At 34.2% G+C, this 18,109-nt stretch overlaps 2 protein-coding genes across 2 annotated transcripts in view; both read left to right on the top strand.

Moving 5' to 3' along the window:
• Positions 1 to 18,109, top strand: part of LOC133202578 (uncharacterized) — a 122,894-nt gene that overhangs the window by 9,375 nt on the left and 95,410 nt on the right. The gene's annotated exons all lie outside the window — the stretch shown is intronic.
• On the top strand, positions 931 to 4,886 carry LOC133202576 (uncharacterized). The gene is made up of 6 exons (XM_061338413.1): positions 931 to 1,533; positions 1,738 to 1,915; positions 2,115 to 2,194; positions 2,511 to 3,307; positions 3,435 to 3,765; positions 3,939 to 4,886. Exons 1-6 carry the CDS (start codon positions 1,410 to 1,412, stop codon positions 4,724 to 4,726), a joined length of 2,298 nt encoding a protein of 765 aa, XP_061194397.1. The 5' UTR covers positions 931 to 1,409; the 3' UTR covers positions 4,727 to 4,886.

Here is an 18,109-nt window from a genome sequence, read left to right as displayed (position 1 = left end):
ACTGGGGCTTTTGAAAAATTCTTTGTAAAATTTTGCCGAGTATTATATTTCAGTCATGACTATTTTCACTAACTTGCCAATTCGATTATCGTTAGATTCTCTATGTAACAGAAAACAATTATAACACTCAGTTTTAAGTGTTTTATTATATAAACGTTCGATTGTACAGTCATCTGAAAATCACGAGAATGGAACCCTCAGATTATGTTTTAAATTAATTAATCCCGAAATAAATCTATACACATTTATTGAAACAAAGATGTTTTGCAGTTCATAGATTGAAAATAGTGTCATTGTTGACCAGCGTGTTCAGCGATGTGTAACACTGATACCACTCATTGACTTTCTGCTAATCGTGCCCAAAGGCGATTGAAACCTCAAGTGTTGACAACACACAATTCCCGATATTTTCAAATGTTTTATTTTTAAATAAATGTACCTTTTTAATTACTTGTTTATAAATTAAAAACTAACTCATAAATAAATCCCCAAATACTTGTTCACATTGTTTATATAACTGAAGAATGGTAGAATAATTTTATTTCATAGTCATTAAATAAAAAATTATTAGGTTTTATTTGAGGGCGGTAAAAAATAGCATGGATAGCATGGGGAATGTGCTTTTTTGAGCATGGTTTTAGCTTTTTTCAATTAAAAAAAAAATCCAGTACAGTACTTCCCTCTGAATATTTTTTTAAATAGTGCTAATGCAAACTTTGAGTACATGATTTGATAGCATTAATTAATTAAATAGGCCTCGATAATTTTGTTTCAAACACTTGTATTAAAGTTTAATTTAAAAGATAAAAATCATCTCCTGACTTCCCTTTTTAATTACTTTCATTTTTTAAAAAATTAATTCTAGACTACAATTGTGTAAATTTAGAGCCCCTGAAGACATATAGTAATTACATGTATATATATATCTCTCTACTTGTTAAAATTTTGTAAGAAATCCTTGTTCTTTTATTTTTTATCTTCAACACCACTCTGCTGAAAGTAAACAAAACAACAACAGGGAGACTGCAAATTCAGAATACACAAGGGGGCGGAGCTATCATGTCACTCAGAACCTCTTTCACGCATGAGTGAACAAAGCAGTCCCAGAAAGCAGTCCCGGGGACTGCTGGGACTGCTGGGTCTGCTTTTTAGAGCAGTCCCACAGCAGTCCCGGAGCAGTCCCATAGCGGTCCCAGAGCAGTCCCAAAGCAGTCCCGGGGACTGCTTTATGGGACTGCTTAGGTGTCAGGTTGGGTCTGGTTGGTACTGTAACGATAAAGTGGAACGAAGGAAGAAGGATTATTGAAATTCAGTATGTCAATGAGAAGCTGATTGAAGGCTGTGAATTCTGCAGACATCCTTTGAACTTCACGAATATATGTGGCGAGATCAGATATGGACTGGCATCAATGTTACAAATAAAGAGTGTGAATTGTGATATGGTGGTATCAGTTCCAACTGGAAAGAGACACTCTCGCATAGACAGTGACCATCCATCTAGAGCATTTGATGTCAACACAAAACTGGCTCTTGGTAGGCATTGTATAGATAATTAAATTTTATATGTACATGTACTACAAACAACAATGAAGTGCACTTCTATTCTGAGGACATATTTTTACATGATATTTGAATGGTCTACTAGTTGAACCACTAAAGATATAATAAATTACAATAATTTAAATGTATAATTATGTTGCAAAAGTAACCGTCTACAAAATTGTGTATATTTTGTAGGTATGCTTCATGCAGGTATTGGCCAGAAGAAAGTATCAATGCTCTTAAGCGTACTTAATATTCCATCTATGTGCCATAAAACCTTGAAAAAAACAGAGAGGGAAGTAGGAAAGGCATTAAAAGAAGTGGCCAAAAAGAGTTGTGACGATATGACTGCAGTCGAGAAGGAATCATCAAGGTACCAAAAATAATGTTGAAAGCTATGAATTATCATTACTTGTGTCACAGAAATATATTGTATATTTTTTCAACCTGTGTACTGTAACAGGTATTTTTATCAAACAGGTTATTATAATATTTGCAATACTTATAATATAAAAAGCAAAAACAGGATTACATATATACCGGTAATTTATATGCACTGTGTTGTTTTACAGTACACCTAATGAGCTTTCTGTATCATTTGATGGTGGGTGGCAGAAAAGAGCTTCAGGTCGATCCTATTCAAGTTTGTCAGGTATTTATTTTATTTTCTAAACAGTACAGTAGGTATTATACACATATCCTATATATTACACTTTGTAGCATTTGTGGCATGTACATTTTTATCTATTTAGTGGATGTTAGTGAAATAATCAGGGATATTTTTTTAAAAATTGAATATATCTTCCAATCTTTGATAGTCCAACTTCAATAGACTGATTAGTGTATGGCATACTGGTAATACATGAAATGTAACACAGTAGATTTTATTTTCAAATGAAATTATACAGTAGTCTAGTTGTGATATTACTGTAATTTATACATTATGTACATGTTATAAAAATTTGCAGGACATGCCGCAATGATTGGAAATGAAACAGGAAAAATCATCAATTTTGCAACTCGCAACAGCTATTGTAAAGTATGTGATAACTCTAAAAAATCTGGGAAGGTTCTACCTATCCATGACTGTCGAAAGAACTGGTCCAAAAGTGCAAAAGCCATGGAACCAGATATGTGCATACAGATGTTGCAAGACCTTGGCCAAAATGATGTGAATGTCAGTACTATTATCATGGACAATGATTCGACAACTGTTGCAAGAGCACGTCTGGAGGTTAACCCAGCCCTAAAGAAGCAGAGTGACAAAAACCATACAATGAAACAATTTACAAATAAATTATATGACCTGAAGAAGAACAAAAACTACAAAGAACTAAATACCAAAACCATAAATCATATCAGCAAGTGTTTCAAATACTGCATCAGTCAAAATCAAGAAGATTTGATTAGTCTAAAGAAAAATCTGGAGGCCATAACACCACATGTCTATGGAGACCACAGCCTATGTGATACCTGGTGTGGATTTCTCTCTTCTCCTGAAACCTACAAGCCACAGCAGCTTCCTTATCATAGGTACCTTTCTAACCAGCAGTTGAAATCTGATCTCTCATCTCTCTTTGGATTCTACATATCGCAGGCTGAAAAATTGATCAACTTAGGAAGTACTCAGGCAAATGAAAGTTTCAACAATACAGTTGCAAGTAAAACACCAAAGTCCACCTTCTACTCTGGCTCCGAGAGTAATGACTTTCGTATAGCTGCTGCTGTGGCACAGAAAAATTTAGGACATCAATATGTAATACAGGTATATAGTATAGTAATTTGTATATTTCATTACTGCACACAATTATAACAATACTATATCTACAAGACAATACAGTGAACACATATATTTCAATGTAATGAAGATATCATATCCTCTTTCTTTTCAGGTAAATGAGAAGTTGCTTCTTTCTCCTGGACAAGTCACTAGTTCCAGTGCAAAGAAAACGGACTTGAAAAGGAAACAAGACAAGGAAAGAGAAGATACAGCAGCTTACAAGAAAAACAGGGCAATGAAGAAAATAGATTCCCAGAAGTCACAAGAGTCATCAGAGATTAGGGAGGGAACTACATATAAAACATGCGTTGATCTAAACAACAATGAAGAAGACATGGAAAACATTACAGAGATACCACCACCCCTGAGAAAACCCCAGTCTACACCTATTGCTCATGACCAGTGCACATTTGTTTATTTTGATTTGGAAACTACAGGTCTTGGTAAGTGTTCATATATTGACACAGAAGTAATGCATGGAACTGAAGCATTATTTTTAGAATAATTATGCAATGCAACTGCTTTATTTTTTACTGAATAATAAATTTGTAATGTAAAAGTGTATGATTTTTGTTTGGGACATATTGATGTGTAATTCCTTTTCCTTATGATTTAGGTAAAGATTGTGAAGTCACCCAGATTGGTGCGTGTGTTTCTGAAGAATCATTTTCACAGTATGTTCTTCCATCAACTCAGTCCATTTCACCCTCTGCCACTGCTGTGTCTGGTATTGCTGTGAAGGAGAATTTGATGTTCAAGAATGGAATGCAGGTGCCATGTAAGAATACCAAGGATGCTATGAAAACATTTGTTGCATGGTTGAAAAAATTTTCAAACATAGTGCTAGTTGTTCACAATGCAAAATTTGACTCCAGTGTTATTGTCCCTGCAATGCAGCAGGTAGGACTAAGTGCCAATGACTTCATTATTGGATTCATAGACACATTACCTCTATTCAGAGAAGCAGTTCCCAACAGAAGATCTTACAAACAAGTGAACCTTTTGAAAGATTTATGTACAGCACATTATGATGCCCATGATGCCCTAGCAGATTCCCAAGCTCTACAACGACTTGTGCTTCATCTTGAGATATCCAGAGGGATGATGAAGAAACAGAGCTTCAGTGTTGAGTTTGTTATTGAAAATGACAATTATGCAATTGTAATGAGTAGAAATGCTTCTGCATTGAAACATCTTGTAGATGAAAATATTTTATCCAAATTTACAGCTAACAAAATTGCAGCTTTTGGTCTTCATTATGACCATCTTTATATTGCTCACCAGAGAGATCCTGTGAATGGCATAAAGTTTATCTTGTCAGAAAAAAACATGGGTAAGGTCAGAGTAACATCAAATTGTAAAATTATCAAGTCATTACATCAGTATTTTATGAATTGTAAATGACCACTTGCTCAATATTGTGAGTAATACACTTGCACAGTTGGTGATGTTCTGTCGATCTTTTATAGAAGTTTAGAAAGATGTTGTTATGTGAATATAATGACTACATGTTTCTGATTTGAAAAATTATCCATGATGTAAATACAGATTCTATTCCACTACATTTGTATCTCATTTATTTCTTATCAAAGAGAGATAACTCGATCAGTTACAATGAGAAAAATAACATTTTCTATAGAAAATTTCTTCAGTATCCTGGAAACATGGGTTTCAAAAATAAAATTTCATTTTATTTCATATTTTCCCATCTGGATACATAGTTTTAATGCAAAATATATACTATGACTTTATTTATAGCATTCAATAGCTTTTTTGCACTGCTATAATAAGGATAATCCAATTTATTCTAACTCTATAAATAGCCTGGTGATATACCCCAAATTTTTGGGCATAAACAGGTTTATATGCAAATAGATAAAGCATGAAGTTTTATGGAAATTTATCTGTAATTGAGGAAGGTCTCGTGTGTCCTTAAATTTAGCACACACTTTCTAGGGAAATCCATAGCAATGCATTATACAATACATATACTTAGAAAAATTGCTTACGCCCATCATAGAAAAAAAAATTGTTTAAGTTTAAGACGTATCCGGTGTATAAATATGTTACTATTGTTAAAGTAATTATTTTTATGCCCAAACTGAAAAAATGGATCCAATATTAACTGAAGCGTAACAATTCCTTAGAAATGCATGGAAATGTGCTCACACTATTTAGAAGGATAAATTTCCATTTTCTTTATTGTGTTTACATTCTTATGTTTGCATTCATCAAAAAATCAGATAAAGCGTGACCGGTTATGCAGCGTTTGACCATAGAAAAGTCTGGGAGTGTAGTCGGTGCCACTCGGTGGTGTCTGTAGGGGGTTCCTTTGGGGAGGTTTATTAAAAAAAAACAATTCAATAATTGATGTTTTCTCTGGTTAAAAACGCTGCTCTAGATTACTATAGTAACGCATATACTGTATATTTTTTGTGTGAACACGGCATTCAATAGACACCACACGACTATTGCATGGTTGTACTGTAAATCTGTGGCAACCACAGGTACGAATTCAAAAATACTGAATGACTACTAGGTGACATGTAAGACATATCGCTCAAAATCATTTGAGAGAAAGGGACACCGCCGCAATTGCCATCTTCGGTAGCCGCAACTTCAGATCTTGCAATAAATGGCGAACAATCGGCCCACGGAAATTTGATTGCGACAAGAAGACCATTTTAGGACGTTGTGTTGACACCCAGATATCGGCAAATTCGACTGCAATGAGCAAGAAGGCATGTTAGATTTACTTGTGTCTATAGATAAATGTATGTATATAAAAATATAAAAAATATATATAAAAAAATATATATAAATATATAAATAGAAATTAGAGGAAAATACTGAATGATACGTCAGAAATTTGTCTAGTGTATATATGCTAATTATCTAAGCAGTACCTCTCAGAATTCAGTAGACATAAGCTGAATTTACGGATAAGAGTATTCTTTAAAATAGGTCAAAAGTCGAAATCAAATGGAGTGTAAGGCTTATCTTTTTCTAAATATGACACGCAGTGCATATGCTAAAATGCTAAATAGGGCATACTTTTTCAAAGGTCAAAAGTATGCTATATATCGGCGCTATAAAGTAAAGGTCTGATGTTTTAGAAAAGTAATTGATCCAACCAAAACAACCGGTCACATTGAAATTTGCATTGAAATCAGGAGGCCACTATTCCATTCCCTCGCCGCGTCAAACCTAAGACGTAAAAATAGGTATTGAATATTTCTTCGGCAAGCGCCAGACCAATGCAGACCAATCAGACCAATGCTTCTTTATCTCGTGGGAATAATTTTATTGTATTAATGTGAGAGGAGGCGGTGTTCCTATGAACCTTTTGTCTTTGTCATAATTAGATAATTTTTCTCACAGGGATGGGCATTGTATGCTGAATCCTTGGGTGAAGATATGCAGTTGTACAAGACAGATTATGAACTGTAAGCAATATTTTTCTTGCCTACACACATGTGGGGTTGGATAATGAATATTATTACCCCCCCCCTCTCTCTCTCTTTTTTAGTAACCATTTTAATTCTCTTTCTCAATCCCACTTTATTTAGGTTAACACTAGATGGTACAATGTACAGGTAGGCGAACACGAGTTATCGCTCATAGTACGAGTTATCGTTCATTATGTAGTAGATCTATTCACTCGTACGTGCAATATTCGACAAGTGTTAAAATACATGTATACGGAAATAAATGAAATATTCTTAATTAATATTCACAGGTAGTTTACATTTATTTCACTGGCAATTTACAATTGGTAATTATATATTAAGTCGTACACGTAAAAGTAGAAATACTAGTCCATATAAACAATGTATCCATTTAAATTAATCATCAAATATGGATAAATTGATGACAAGCGTGGATTCATTTAAATTCAAAATAAAATTCGTTGAACTATATTATTAGATATATTTTTTTTTCGAATATTCATTTGTATTTCGATTGATGCAATGTTTAAATGTATTGGGAATAGAAAATCCGCGAGGGGGGGGGGGTGTTATTATCCCTTGGAAACAGGCACGTATCGCTACAAATGAACATTTAAAAAAACATATGTCTAGAGGTTGCCTTAAGATCCCGCCCCCATTTTTACAGCCAATCCAACCCTAAAAACGTATGCTCGGCACTTAAAGGTCCATTGATCAGTGAGGGATCTTTTTCGTGCCAGCACCTACTGGGATACGGGACCTCGATTTATATGGTCTCCTCCGAAGGACGGTCCCCATGGCCACGTCCAACAGTGGAATTCGAACCCGCGACGTAAGGATCGACTCCTAACTCCGCGACTCTAGAGCAGACGCTCTTACCACTGCCCCATGCAGGCGACGATTCCATAAGTGAAAGATGGATTATTTTTTAAAATCGACTCAAGTTGTAAGATAGAAATTACTGTATTTTTTTTTTTAATATTTTAATAATATACTCATACCTAAACTACTACTGAGAAATCTGCCTATATTAGTATAGAAAATACATTTTCTATCTTCTTTTGGTTTCAAAAGTTTTTTTATTTTATTTTACCTGAATGTCTTACTTAGCGCCAAGATTTTATTTTCTCACAAAACTCACGGTTTACCGAGGCATATCCAAACGCAATACAGCAAGACATCGGTTAATCTATCAACTTATATTCCTCGTCATTTGCTACTCCCAACTTTTCTAGCTCATATACATTTCACACTAGGTGATTTCGAGTTATTTTCCCATCGAAAGTACAAATATATATATTTCTAAACGATGCACCTAATTTCTCTACCTATTTTTGACAGGTATCAGATTAATGTTAGACATTTGTTTGTTTGTTTAACGCCCCTTCGAGATTTGTTCACTCATATTGAGACACTACCATTTACGGGTGGAGGGCTGCAAATTTAGACCTGATAGAGGTCTAAATTAGGGATAGACTCGGCACTCAGGGCCTATATAGCAGTGAGGGATTTTTTTCTTCTACCGCGACTCGGGACCTCGGTTTATACCGTATCGTCCGAAGAACCAATCTCTAAGTCCCGTGAAGTGAATGGAACTCGTGACGAAAGGATCAACTCCTTTCTCCACGACTCAAGACTTAGTCGCTCTCACCACTGCGCCACACGGGCGACAATTTAAACTGATGTTATAGATGTCGTTATCCCAATATATCTGAATTATGTATCATCTGAGTGTACCTCATAAAATACGCTTAACCTACATTGCACAAACATAGGGATATTGTCTTGATCCCAGATGGTTTTTTCCAAGCTATCCGTACCTTTAAACCAAAAACTAGCACAATATACACTTTTCACCTATGTATTTTGGACAGTCCCAAATTAATTAACAATGCAAATATATACTAGATTTCAGATGATTTCATTTTTCTTCTCTACACAGTGATGAAGCATCGTTTTTAAAAGGGGGGGGGGGAGACAGAGAAAAAAAAATTTACTTACCTGAAAAAGTTGACAAGCAGATAAAAGAGAAGGAAAATTGCCCAAACTCGAAAATCCTATTTCATGGGGGGCGGGGGTGGGGTGTATAATTACAACATCTTACAATACCAAATTTATTAATACAATACTACATCATCCGTATTTGACCTTTACTGTAACAAAAAAGTGGGCGGAGGGGGGCAACTGGCCTTTCAAAGAACACTTTCAATAGAAAGAAATTATGTTAGGAAAGAAGGGGGACAGCCCCCTGCCACCCACCCACCCACCCCCCACCACCACCCCCTGTTCCTACGTGCCTTCTACGTTAGTTTGTACATGTTTCAGCTATAATATTCCTGCTAAAAAGGCTAATATTCTCACAGACCTATGACAGTCAAATGGTTAATCAAACATAAAGATATTACGCTCTTTCAAAATGTTTCTCCCATGCATCTACGTAGAATGTGCATGCTGAGTTCATTTTAGCATATCCTGGAAAAATTACGATCTGAAATCCAAGTTCAGTATACACTTCTAATCAAAATACTTTTGCTTTTTACAAGATTAACATGAAAATATAGCCCTGATCGCAGATAATTGTAGCTTGTACCAGCTTAAAAAACTGTACAATATCCACCATTTCTCTACGTACTCTGGATGGAAACAATATTTATTTTATTTAAGAAAATAACCTTGATCCCAGACATTCTTTGTCACCTACCTCTAGTTTCATCAAACTAATAGTCCAAGACAATACCCTACCTTCTATGGAGAGTCAAAAATAAATTTAACCTGAAGATATGTCCCTGATCTCAGAGCTTTCTCCCACCTACCTGTACTTTGTACTAGATAATAGCCCTGTTAAATATACGCCACAATCCTATCTGCCATTGATACATGCAGAATATATTTGGTATTGATAATATTACCTTGATCTCGAAATGTTTTCCCAACCTACCTGTAGCTTTTACCAGTAAATAGTTCAGGTCAAACCTCGGTAATACCCTATCTTCTATGGAAAGTCACTATGTAAATTTTACATGAAGATATGTCCCTGATCTCAAAACTTTCTTCCACCTACCAGTCCATTGAACCAGATAATATCCCTGTTAAATATACACCCCAACCCTGCCTTCCATTGATATATGCAGAATATATTTGGTATTGATAATATTACACTGATCTCGCAATGTTTTCTCAACCTACCTGTACCTTGTACAAGCTAAAAATCTTGGTCAAAACTCGGTAATACCCTACCTTTTATGGAAAGTCACTAGATAATTTTTACATGAAGATATGTCCCTGATCTCAGAGCTTTCTCTCACCTACCTCTACTTTGTATCAGATTATATCCCTGTTAAATATACGCCACAATCCTATCTGCCATTGATACATGCAGAATATATTTGGTATTGATAATATTACCTTGATGTCGAAGGGTTTCCTCAACCTACCTGTAGTTGTACCATCTAGTTGTCCAGGTCAAAACTCGGTAATACTCTACCTTCCATGGAAAGTCAAAAGTTAAACTTTACATCAAGATATCACTACTGGCCTAAATAATTACTGATAGTGCCACTTTTTACTAATAATTTCTGATATTTACTGATATTATACTGTTGGTACTGAGAATTTCTGATATTTGCTGATATTTTTACTGTTGTTACTGATAATTGCTGTTGGTTCTGATAATTACTGATATTTACTGTCGTTTTTACTGTGGGTTCTGATAATTACTGATATTATTTTCTAAGTTCATGAGATGGAAAAAGAAACTGGGGTGGATGGATTAAATGAATTAAACAAATTAATTTTATTTGATAATTTATTTTTTATAACTTATTTTAAGCTGTAGGTATTTAGAATTTTTTACTTGAGTGACAGCAGGGGAAGTACGCATTTTTCTCGTAAAAATTATTTTTTAGTAATCATTTATTTGAATTTAATTTCTCTTTTTGTAAGAAGATTGAACCTGCAACCCCCCCCCCCCACACACACACACACATACATTTCATCCTGTTTCTTAGTTCTTAAGGACTTACTTATATTATTTCAACCGATGAAGTAGGCCTAAAAAGGACATAATAAATCAATTTCAATAAAGCCAATGAAAAAAAAAACTGGATTCATATTTAATATATACATGTGGTGCGGTCATGTTGGAAGTGGAGATCATGGGAATGTATAAGCCGCGGTCTTCTGTTACAGTAGATACTGGCACAAAAAAGATTTCTCAGTGATAAAATTGTGCAGAGTCACGAGAAAGATCTATCTCTGGTCATTGTTTATAAGTGCAGAGTACAGATAGAAATTTGCAGGAGAAAGATAGGTAAAAAATGCCGCCGAGTACATGTCAAAAGTTGAACACGGAAGATCCTACCACTAATTTACGGACATACAAATGTACATGTAAGTGCAGCGTACAGGTCGAAATTCGCAGCTTTTAACAGGCAAATAATGGTGTCACAATATGAGTGAAAAGTTATCTAAACAACACATGTTAAAATAAATAATAATAATAATAATAATAATAATAATAATAATAAAAAAAAAAAAAAACAAACGTTCATTTCAATGCGATACAATGTACTATAGTTATTTGTTTCAGAAAATTGATACGCCGCACCCAAGTCTTATAAGAGACTGGATCAAAGTAAGTCAAGATCGATACACCACCAGTCCGTACACACATTGTAATGGTTTGAACATTTTCTACAGCATTACAGATTTTCATCGGATACATGTACAAGTTGTTCAAAACCTTTACTTGTTAAGACACATACAGTATAATAATGTTTCATACATTGATCATGATTCCATTTTTGTCGTCAAAAATATGTTTAAAAAATAGAGATTTTCCATGGACTGTCAGTAAAAACAACCAATGGGAAAAAATAAATGTTCAATACACATAAAACCTCAGCGTAATTATTTCATTGCCTTAGAGAAATAAACATAATTCATGTACAATTTTTACTGAACATGTCCAGAGACATATATTTTCTTTAAAATAAATAAAATTAATTTTAATGCTAATATTTTATATGTTTTAATTGCTGGATGTCTTAAAACGGGCTAATTACACCAAGAAACTTAACCAGAAGTTTGTAGCAAGAGGAGGGGGGGGGACAATCTATAATCATCCTGAAAATATATTGGAAGTAGCGCTCCCTTAATCAATGATGTGTCTTATGTAGGGCTGGGTGTCTTCAGTGGAAAAATGTTTCTATGATTTTTGCAGAAGGGTAGACATTTACATGTATAAATGAGGACAAAGTGTACAGGTAAAATGCACAAAGAAGTATAGTTCATTTGTAAACTTAAGGAAAACAACAGACCTAATATATTTTAATACAAAGTTTAGCGTGTTGTTGGAATTAATTGAAACAAGCCAAAGTCATTTAACAGAGAATCAGCATGTTTGATATCAGTATGGCCTATTTCTAACTTAATTGACAATCTTTTCCTCATTAACAGTCACTGTGACTTATTTTCCTGTTGCACTTAGCTCATTAAATTCATCAGAATATTAAAATAAGATTTGGTTTAAATGAAAAATATCAAAATCCTGTTCGATTTACCACAAAAATATTATTATTCATCCCAAATGTTACAAGTATAGTTTGTCTGATTACTGTTGAACACAGTGACGGGGTCCTATAGCTAGGACTTTTATGGGTATTGTACACAATCGGAAGCGCTGTGATGTACACTGTACGGTAGCGAGAAAGTAACACAAAAGGTGTCGCTGTTATATATATATACATGTATGACACGACGAGTGAGAGAGAAGGGCACTCGGCGGCCGGGACACAAACAGCTAGTTACGCAACGATGAAGTGACAGGTGGATTCATTTGCGTAAAAAGAATAGAAGGACAACAATAACATGAAAAGTAAAGAATCTAAATGTATCAAAATATGATGTTATCGATGCTTGTAAGCTGGAAAGTTTAAACTAAAATTCTAGGGGAAAAAATTACTTCTATTTTTATATTTCCGGCTAAGCTTAATTAGTAAAACTCATAATTAAGAATGCTTCTTTTCAGAAGAAATAAATTTAATACTTATTTACAGATAGATAAATGAATGAAAAAAAAAAGGTTTATCCTTGTAAAAGTCTACTTCGGGATATAGGTGAAATTATTTTTATCTAAACAAGGGTTCGGGATGTATTAAAAAATGCAGTGTCAAGTCTCAAATTTCTGTGGTTCTAATCCTTTTATTTTCCTCGAGGGTGGGTACATGTTATTGTGCATTCTACATTTTAAGGCAGAAAAAGGGGGATATAATAAACAGATTCTTAAAATGAATATTTATTATCACAGGGTGACGGGAATACGTTTTTTTTTTTGGTTTGAAAATACTTATTGAAATATGGACTCAATATAGACGTACATGTAGCTTAAGAATAATGCCGGGACCAGCACACATCTCTTGCATGTAATGGACTAATTGGAAGGAAATTTAGAATTCTATTTTAAAAACAATTTACATCAGGCACCGTTGTGATTATTGAAAATAAATACTTACATTTGTATTCATTACTTTTCTAAGACTTGTAAGTAATCTTGAATATCTTCAAAATGAAAAAAAAAAAAAATAGATCGGGATATTGTCTTTTTCTCTAAATTTACTTCTGTAAGAATATTTCTTTTTAATTGAAAGCATTAGATATAAATAACATCCTCTGTTCCTTGTTTGAATATTTGAATTTAAAATTGTTTTAACACGCTCGTGGGAAGCGAGAAAGAGGGAGTGACGTCCAAATAATTTTACTGCAATATTTCCATCAACGATCATTCACAGAAATGCGTGTGTCTTCTAAAAACGCCCTGTTCTTTTTCGTGTTTTCTCTTTCTTTTTGTATTTAATGGTTTTATTTTTTGTTACCAAGTAATGCATTTATTTATTTTAAAAAAATTTTGCTTGTCAAGAAATTCTGAAACTGCTTTCAACAGAACTTTTTTTAAGTGTAACAACTACTGTATTGAAAAATAATGAAGACAAGCTTTAAAAGATTATTTTTAAATCATAACTATTATTAAAACAGCTAGAGTTTAAAAAAGTCTTTGAAAAAGTTTTATCTACCAGTTATTTTTCTTTTTTCTGAAATCATTTTTTTAAAAATAAGAACGGTTCTTAACGATTTTAAACAGATTTTCTTTCCTCAGTCTTCCTTTCAACCAATTTTCCTCCCTTTCCAGTCAGTGTTAGGCTTGTTTTCACATCTTCTGGGTTCAGAGAAATAATCTCAGTAATTATCAGCAATTCTCAGTACCAACAGTAACTCTCAGCAAATATCAGTAATCATCAGAACCCACAGTAAAAGACGACAGTAAATATCAGTAATTATCAGAACCAACAGCAAATATCAGTAACAACAGTAAAAATATCAGCAAATATCAGAAATTCTCAGTATCTACAGTATAATATCAGTAAATATCAGAAATTATCAGTAAAAAGTGGCACTATCAGTAATTATTTAGGCCAGTAGTGTATGTCCCTGATCTCAGTGCTTTCTCTCACCTACCTGTACTTTGTACCAGATAATAGCCCTTTTAAATATACGCCACAATCTTATCTGCCATTGATACATGCAGAATATATTTGGTATTGATAATATTACCTTGATCTCGATTGGTTTCCTCAACCTACCTGTAGTTGTACCATCTACTTGTCCAGCTGAAAACTCGGTAATACTCTACCTTCTATGGAAAGTCAAAAGTTAAAACTTACATCAAGATATGTCCCTGATCTCAGTGCTTTCTCCCACCTACCAGTACTTTGTACCAGATAATATCCCTGTTAAATATACGCCACAATCCTATCTGCCGTTGATACATACAGAATAATTTTGGTATTGATAATATTACCGTCATCTCGAAGGGTTTCCTCAACCTACCTGTAGCTTGTACCAGCTAAAAGTCTAGGTCAAAACTCGGTAATACCCTACCTTCTATGGAAAGTCACTATATAAATTTTACATGAAGATATGTCCCTGATCTCAGTGCTTTCTCCAACCTACCTGTACTTTGTACCAGACAATATTACAATGTTAAATATACGCCACAATCCTACCTGCCATTGATACATGCAGAATTTATTTGGTATTGAAAATATTACCGTGATTTCGAAAGGTTTCCCCAACTTACCTGTATATAGCTTGTACCAACTAATAGTTCAGGTCAATACTCGGTAGTAATCTACCATTTATGGAAAGTCACTAGATAAATTGTACATTAAAATATGTCCCTGATCGCAGTGCTCTTAGAAAACAGACTATAGCAATCTCCTGTTTACTGCCAATTTTATTTATAAAACCGGTTCTACCCTAAATAACCTATGAATGGGTCAACCTACAGCACGTGTCTTGAATTTAAGTCACAACAAGCAAATTCAAAGAATTGTGGTCCCCCGCTTTCGGTGTCTTTGTGGGTGAGGAGTCATTATTTAGGGCATATCGTTCAGAAGTTATCACCAAAGTTGAACTTTTTGAAAATTAGGTCAATCGTGAATTTCAAGATCAAGGGGTCAGAAATCATAGCATGCTCGGAAATATCTAGTCACAGGTAATGCAGAGTTCAAATATGAAAGGCCGGTCTCTTCTCAATCAGAAGTTAAAAGAAAAATTAACATTTTTGAAAAGTATGTCAAACATCAAAGTCAAAGTCACGAGATAAAAAACCATAGTGTCTTTAGAAAGGTCTTGTCACAGGCAATAAACAGGTTTAAAATGAAAGCCCTATCTCTTCTCATTTAAAAGTCGTGACCAAGGTTAAAGTGTTTGAAAAGTAGGTCAAACTTCAAGGTCTAGGTCACGATATCAAAAATCAGAGTGTATTTAGAAAGGTCTTCTCACAGGTAATATACAGGATTAATATGAAAGCCATATCTCCAATAAATCAAAAGTTATGGCCTATTCAAAGTAATGTTTAAATTTTTTAAAAGTAGGTCAAACTTCAAGATCCAGGGGTCAAAAATCATAGGGTATTTATAAAGGTCTTGTCACAAGCAATACTCAGCTTTAATATGAAAGCCCTATCTATTCTCATTCAAAAGTCATGACCAAGGTATATGTTTTTGAAAAGTAGGTCAAACTTCAAGATCAAGGTCACGAGGTCAAAAATCATAGTGTATTTAGAAAGGCCTTGTCACAGGTAATATACATATTTAAAATGAAAGCCCTATCTCTTCTCATTCAAAAGTTATGGCCAATTCAAAGTAATGTTTAATTTTTTTAAAAGTAGGTCAAACTTTAAGGTTAAGGTGAAGGGGTCAAAAATCATAGTGTATTTAGAAAGGTCTTGTCACAGGCAATACACATGTGTAATATGAAAGCCCTATCTCTTATCATTCTAAAGATATGACCAAGGTTAAAGTTTTTGTAACGGACGGACAGACTGACAGACAAATGAGATTTAACGTCCCCAAATAGTAATTAGCAAGGGGATGTCTAGATTATGCTCAATGAGCTAAATTGCTGCATGTATAATTAATACTGAAATTTTCATTTTATAGACTACACTCCACCTTGGTGACATTCTTGATAAGCATTTCAAATGCTTAAAACCCATACATGGGCTTTTTTTTTAATGTACTTATATCCTGTTCCCATGATCTTTCATTTAACATGTAAATTTTATCAAACACCCAAAACATAAGAATATGTCTTCCTAATTTACCAATTTCCTGCAGGAATATGTAAAGCAGGCTACATGTACATCTCAAGGATTATTAAATACAGAAATGAATAACTTACTCCTTGAGTATCCTCTGTACGTTTACCTATTTGTATCTTGTGCTACATTTGAATTGCACCTACTGGGAATTATTAACGCCAAAAATAATGAATTGTTTTAGTGATAAAAGAAATACTAAACAAAGAAGGACAATCAGGATTTTTATGCCCCCTGATCGAAAGATCCCGGGAATATATTGTTTTTGTCCTGTCTGTCTGTTTGTTTGTCTGTCTGTTGTCAACTTTAACCTAGCCCATAACTATTGCGCTGTCAAGGGTAAGGCTTTAATATTTGTCATGAGTGTTCATTATGACAAGACCTTTCCGTTGGTACAGAAATTGTTGATCATGTGACCTCAACTGTGATACCACTTCAGTCTACGTCCCACTCCAGAATTGTGTTAGAATCGAGGGCATACTGTTTCACAAAAACACGTCCTGTATTCCAATGCAATACTTAATTTTATTAATTGTTATAAATTAGTCTGAATTACAAACCGTTTCACAAATTCCAAAGGTTTAAATATATATGTACGTATTACTTGTTGTAGTTTATGCAGTATACTTTATAATAAAATAAGCAATCATCATATGGCAAAATTTATGTTGAATGATAAACAAATGTTTGGTAGAATGGGGCTGCAATATCTGACTCATGTGTTGATGAAAGAGGCAATTGTCTTAAGAGCAGCAATGTTAATTTGCCTCGCATATAGAGCTGCTCTTAAGAAATGTAAAGTAACAGAGACAACTGTCAGGACAGAGATTGAAAAGAAAATTTTAAAACAAGATGTGTTTGTGAAACACTGATGCCCCCGTATGGCAGCTTCTGGCGAGGTTTGAATTCTCTCAAATTCATTTCAAACTCCAAAGGTCAAAAGTGTTTGTACCCAAAGGAAGGTTTTGTTACAAGGAATACGCCTGTGATATATGAAAGCCCTAGTTCTAACTGTTCAAAAGTTATGACCAAGGTTAAAGTTTTTAAAAAATGGGTCAAACCCTTAGGTCAAGGTCAAAAGGTCAAAAATATTTATACCAGCTGAAAGGTTTTGTCACAATGAATACACATGTGAAATATGAAAGCCCTACCTCCACCTGTTCAAAATTTATGGTAAAGGTTAAAGTGTGGTATTACAAGGAATACGCCTGTGAAATATGAAAGCCATAGCCCTACCCACTCAATAGTTATGGGCTAGGTTAAAGTTGACAACAGACAGACAGAGAGACAAACAAATAAACAGACAGACAGGCAGGACAAAAACCATATACCCCCGGGATATTTCGATCCGGGGGCATAAGAAGTAGAAACAATTGGACAAGTTTTTTATGTAATATTTATATTGTAATACTAGTACTCCCCACAATCAAAGTTTAGTGAGATGTAGGAATAACCTTGCCCGTCTGTTCTTGAAATTTTGTCCAAGATATTGCTCATACCTTGTACAGCGATTGTTTATAACCCGAGTGTCTTAACCTTAACACAAGGTTATTCTGGTATATTAAGGTCATTCACAGAAAAGCTATATCATGTTTAAAATTTTTGGTTGGTCTGGAACTTCTTTGTCCAGAAATATTGGAGTTTCTTACTTCATACACAGATTTCTTATGATCTGAAGTT

Source organism: Saccostrea echinata, unplaced genomic scaffold, assembly GCF_033153115.1.
Source record: "Saccostrea echinata isolate AGI-Se365-2 ecotype Australia unplaced genomic scaffold, CSIRO_AGI_Sech_v1 ptg000047l, whole genome shotgun sequence".
NCBI lineage: Eukaryota > Metazoa > Mollusca > Bivalvia > Ostreida > Ostreidae > Saccostrea > Saccostrea echinata.
The sequence above is the reverse complement of the archived record's forward strand: the minus strand, read 5'-3'. Positions and strand labels throughout refer to the sequence as shown.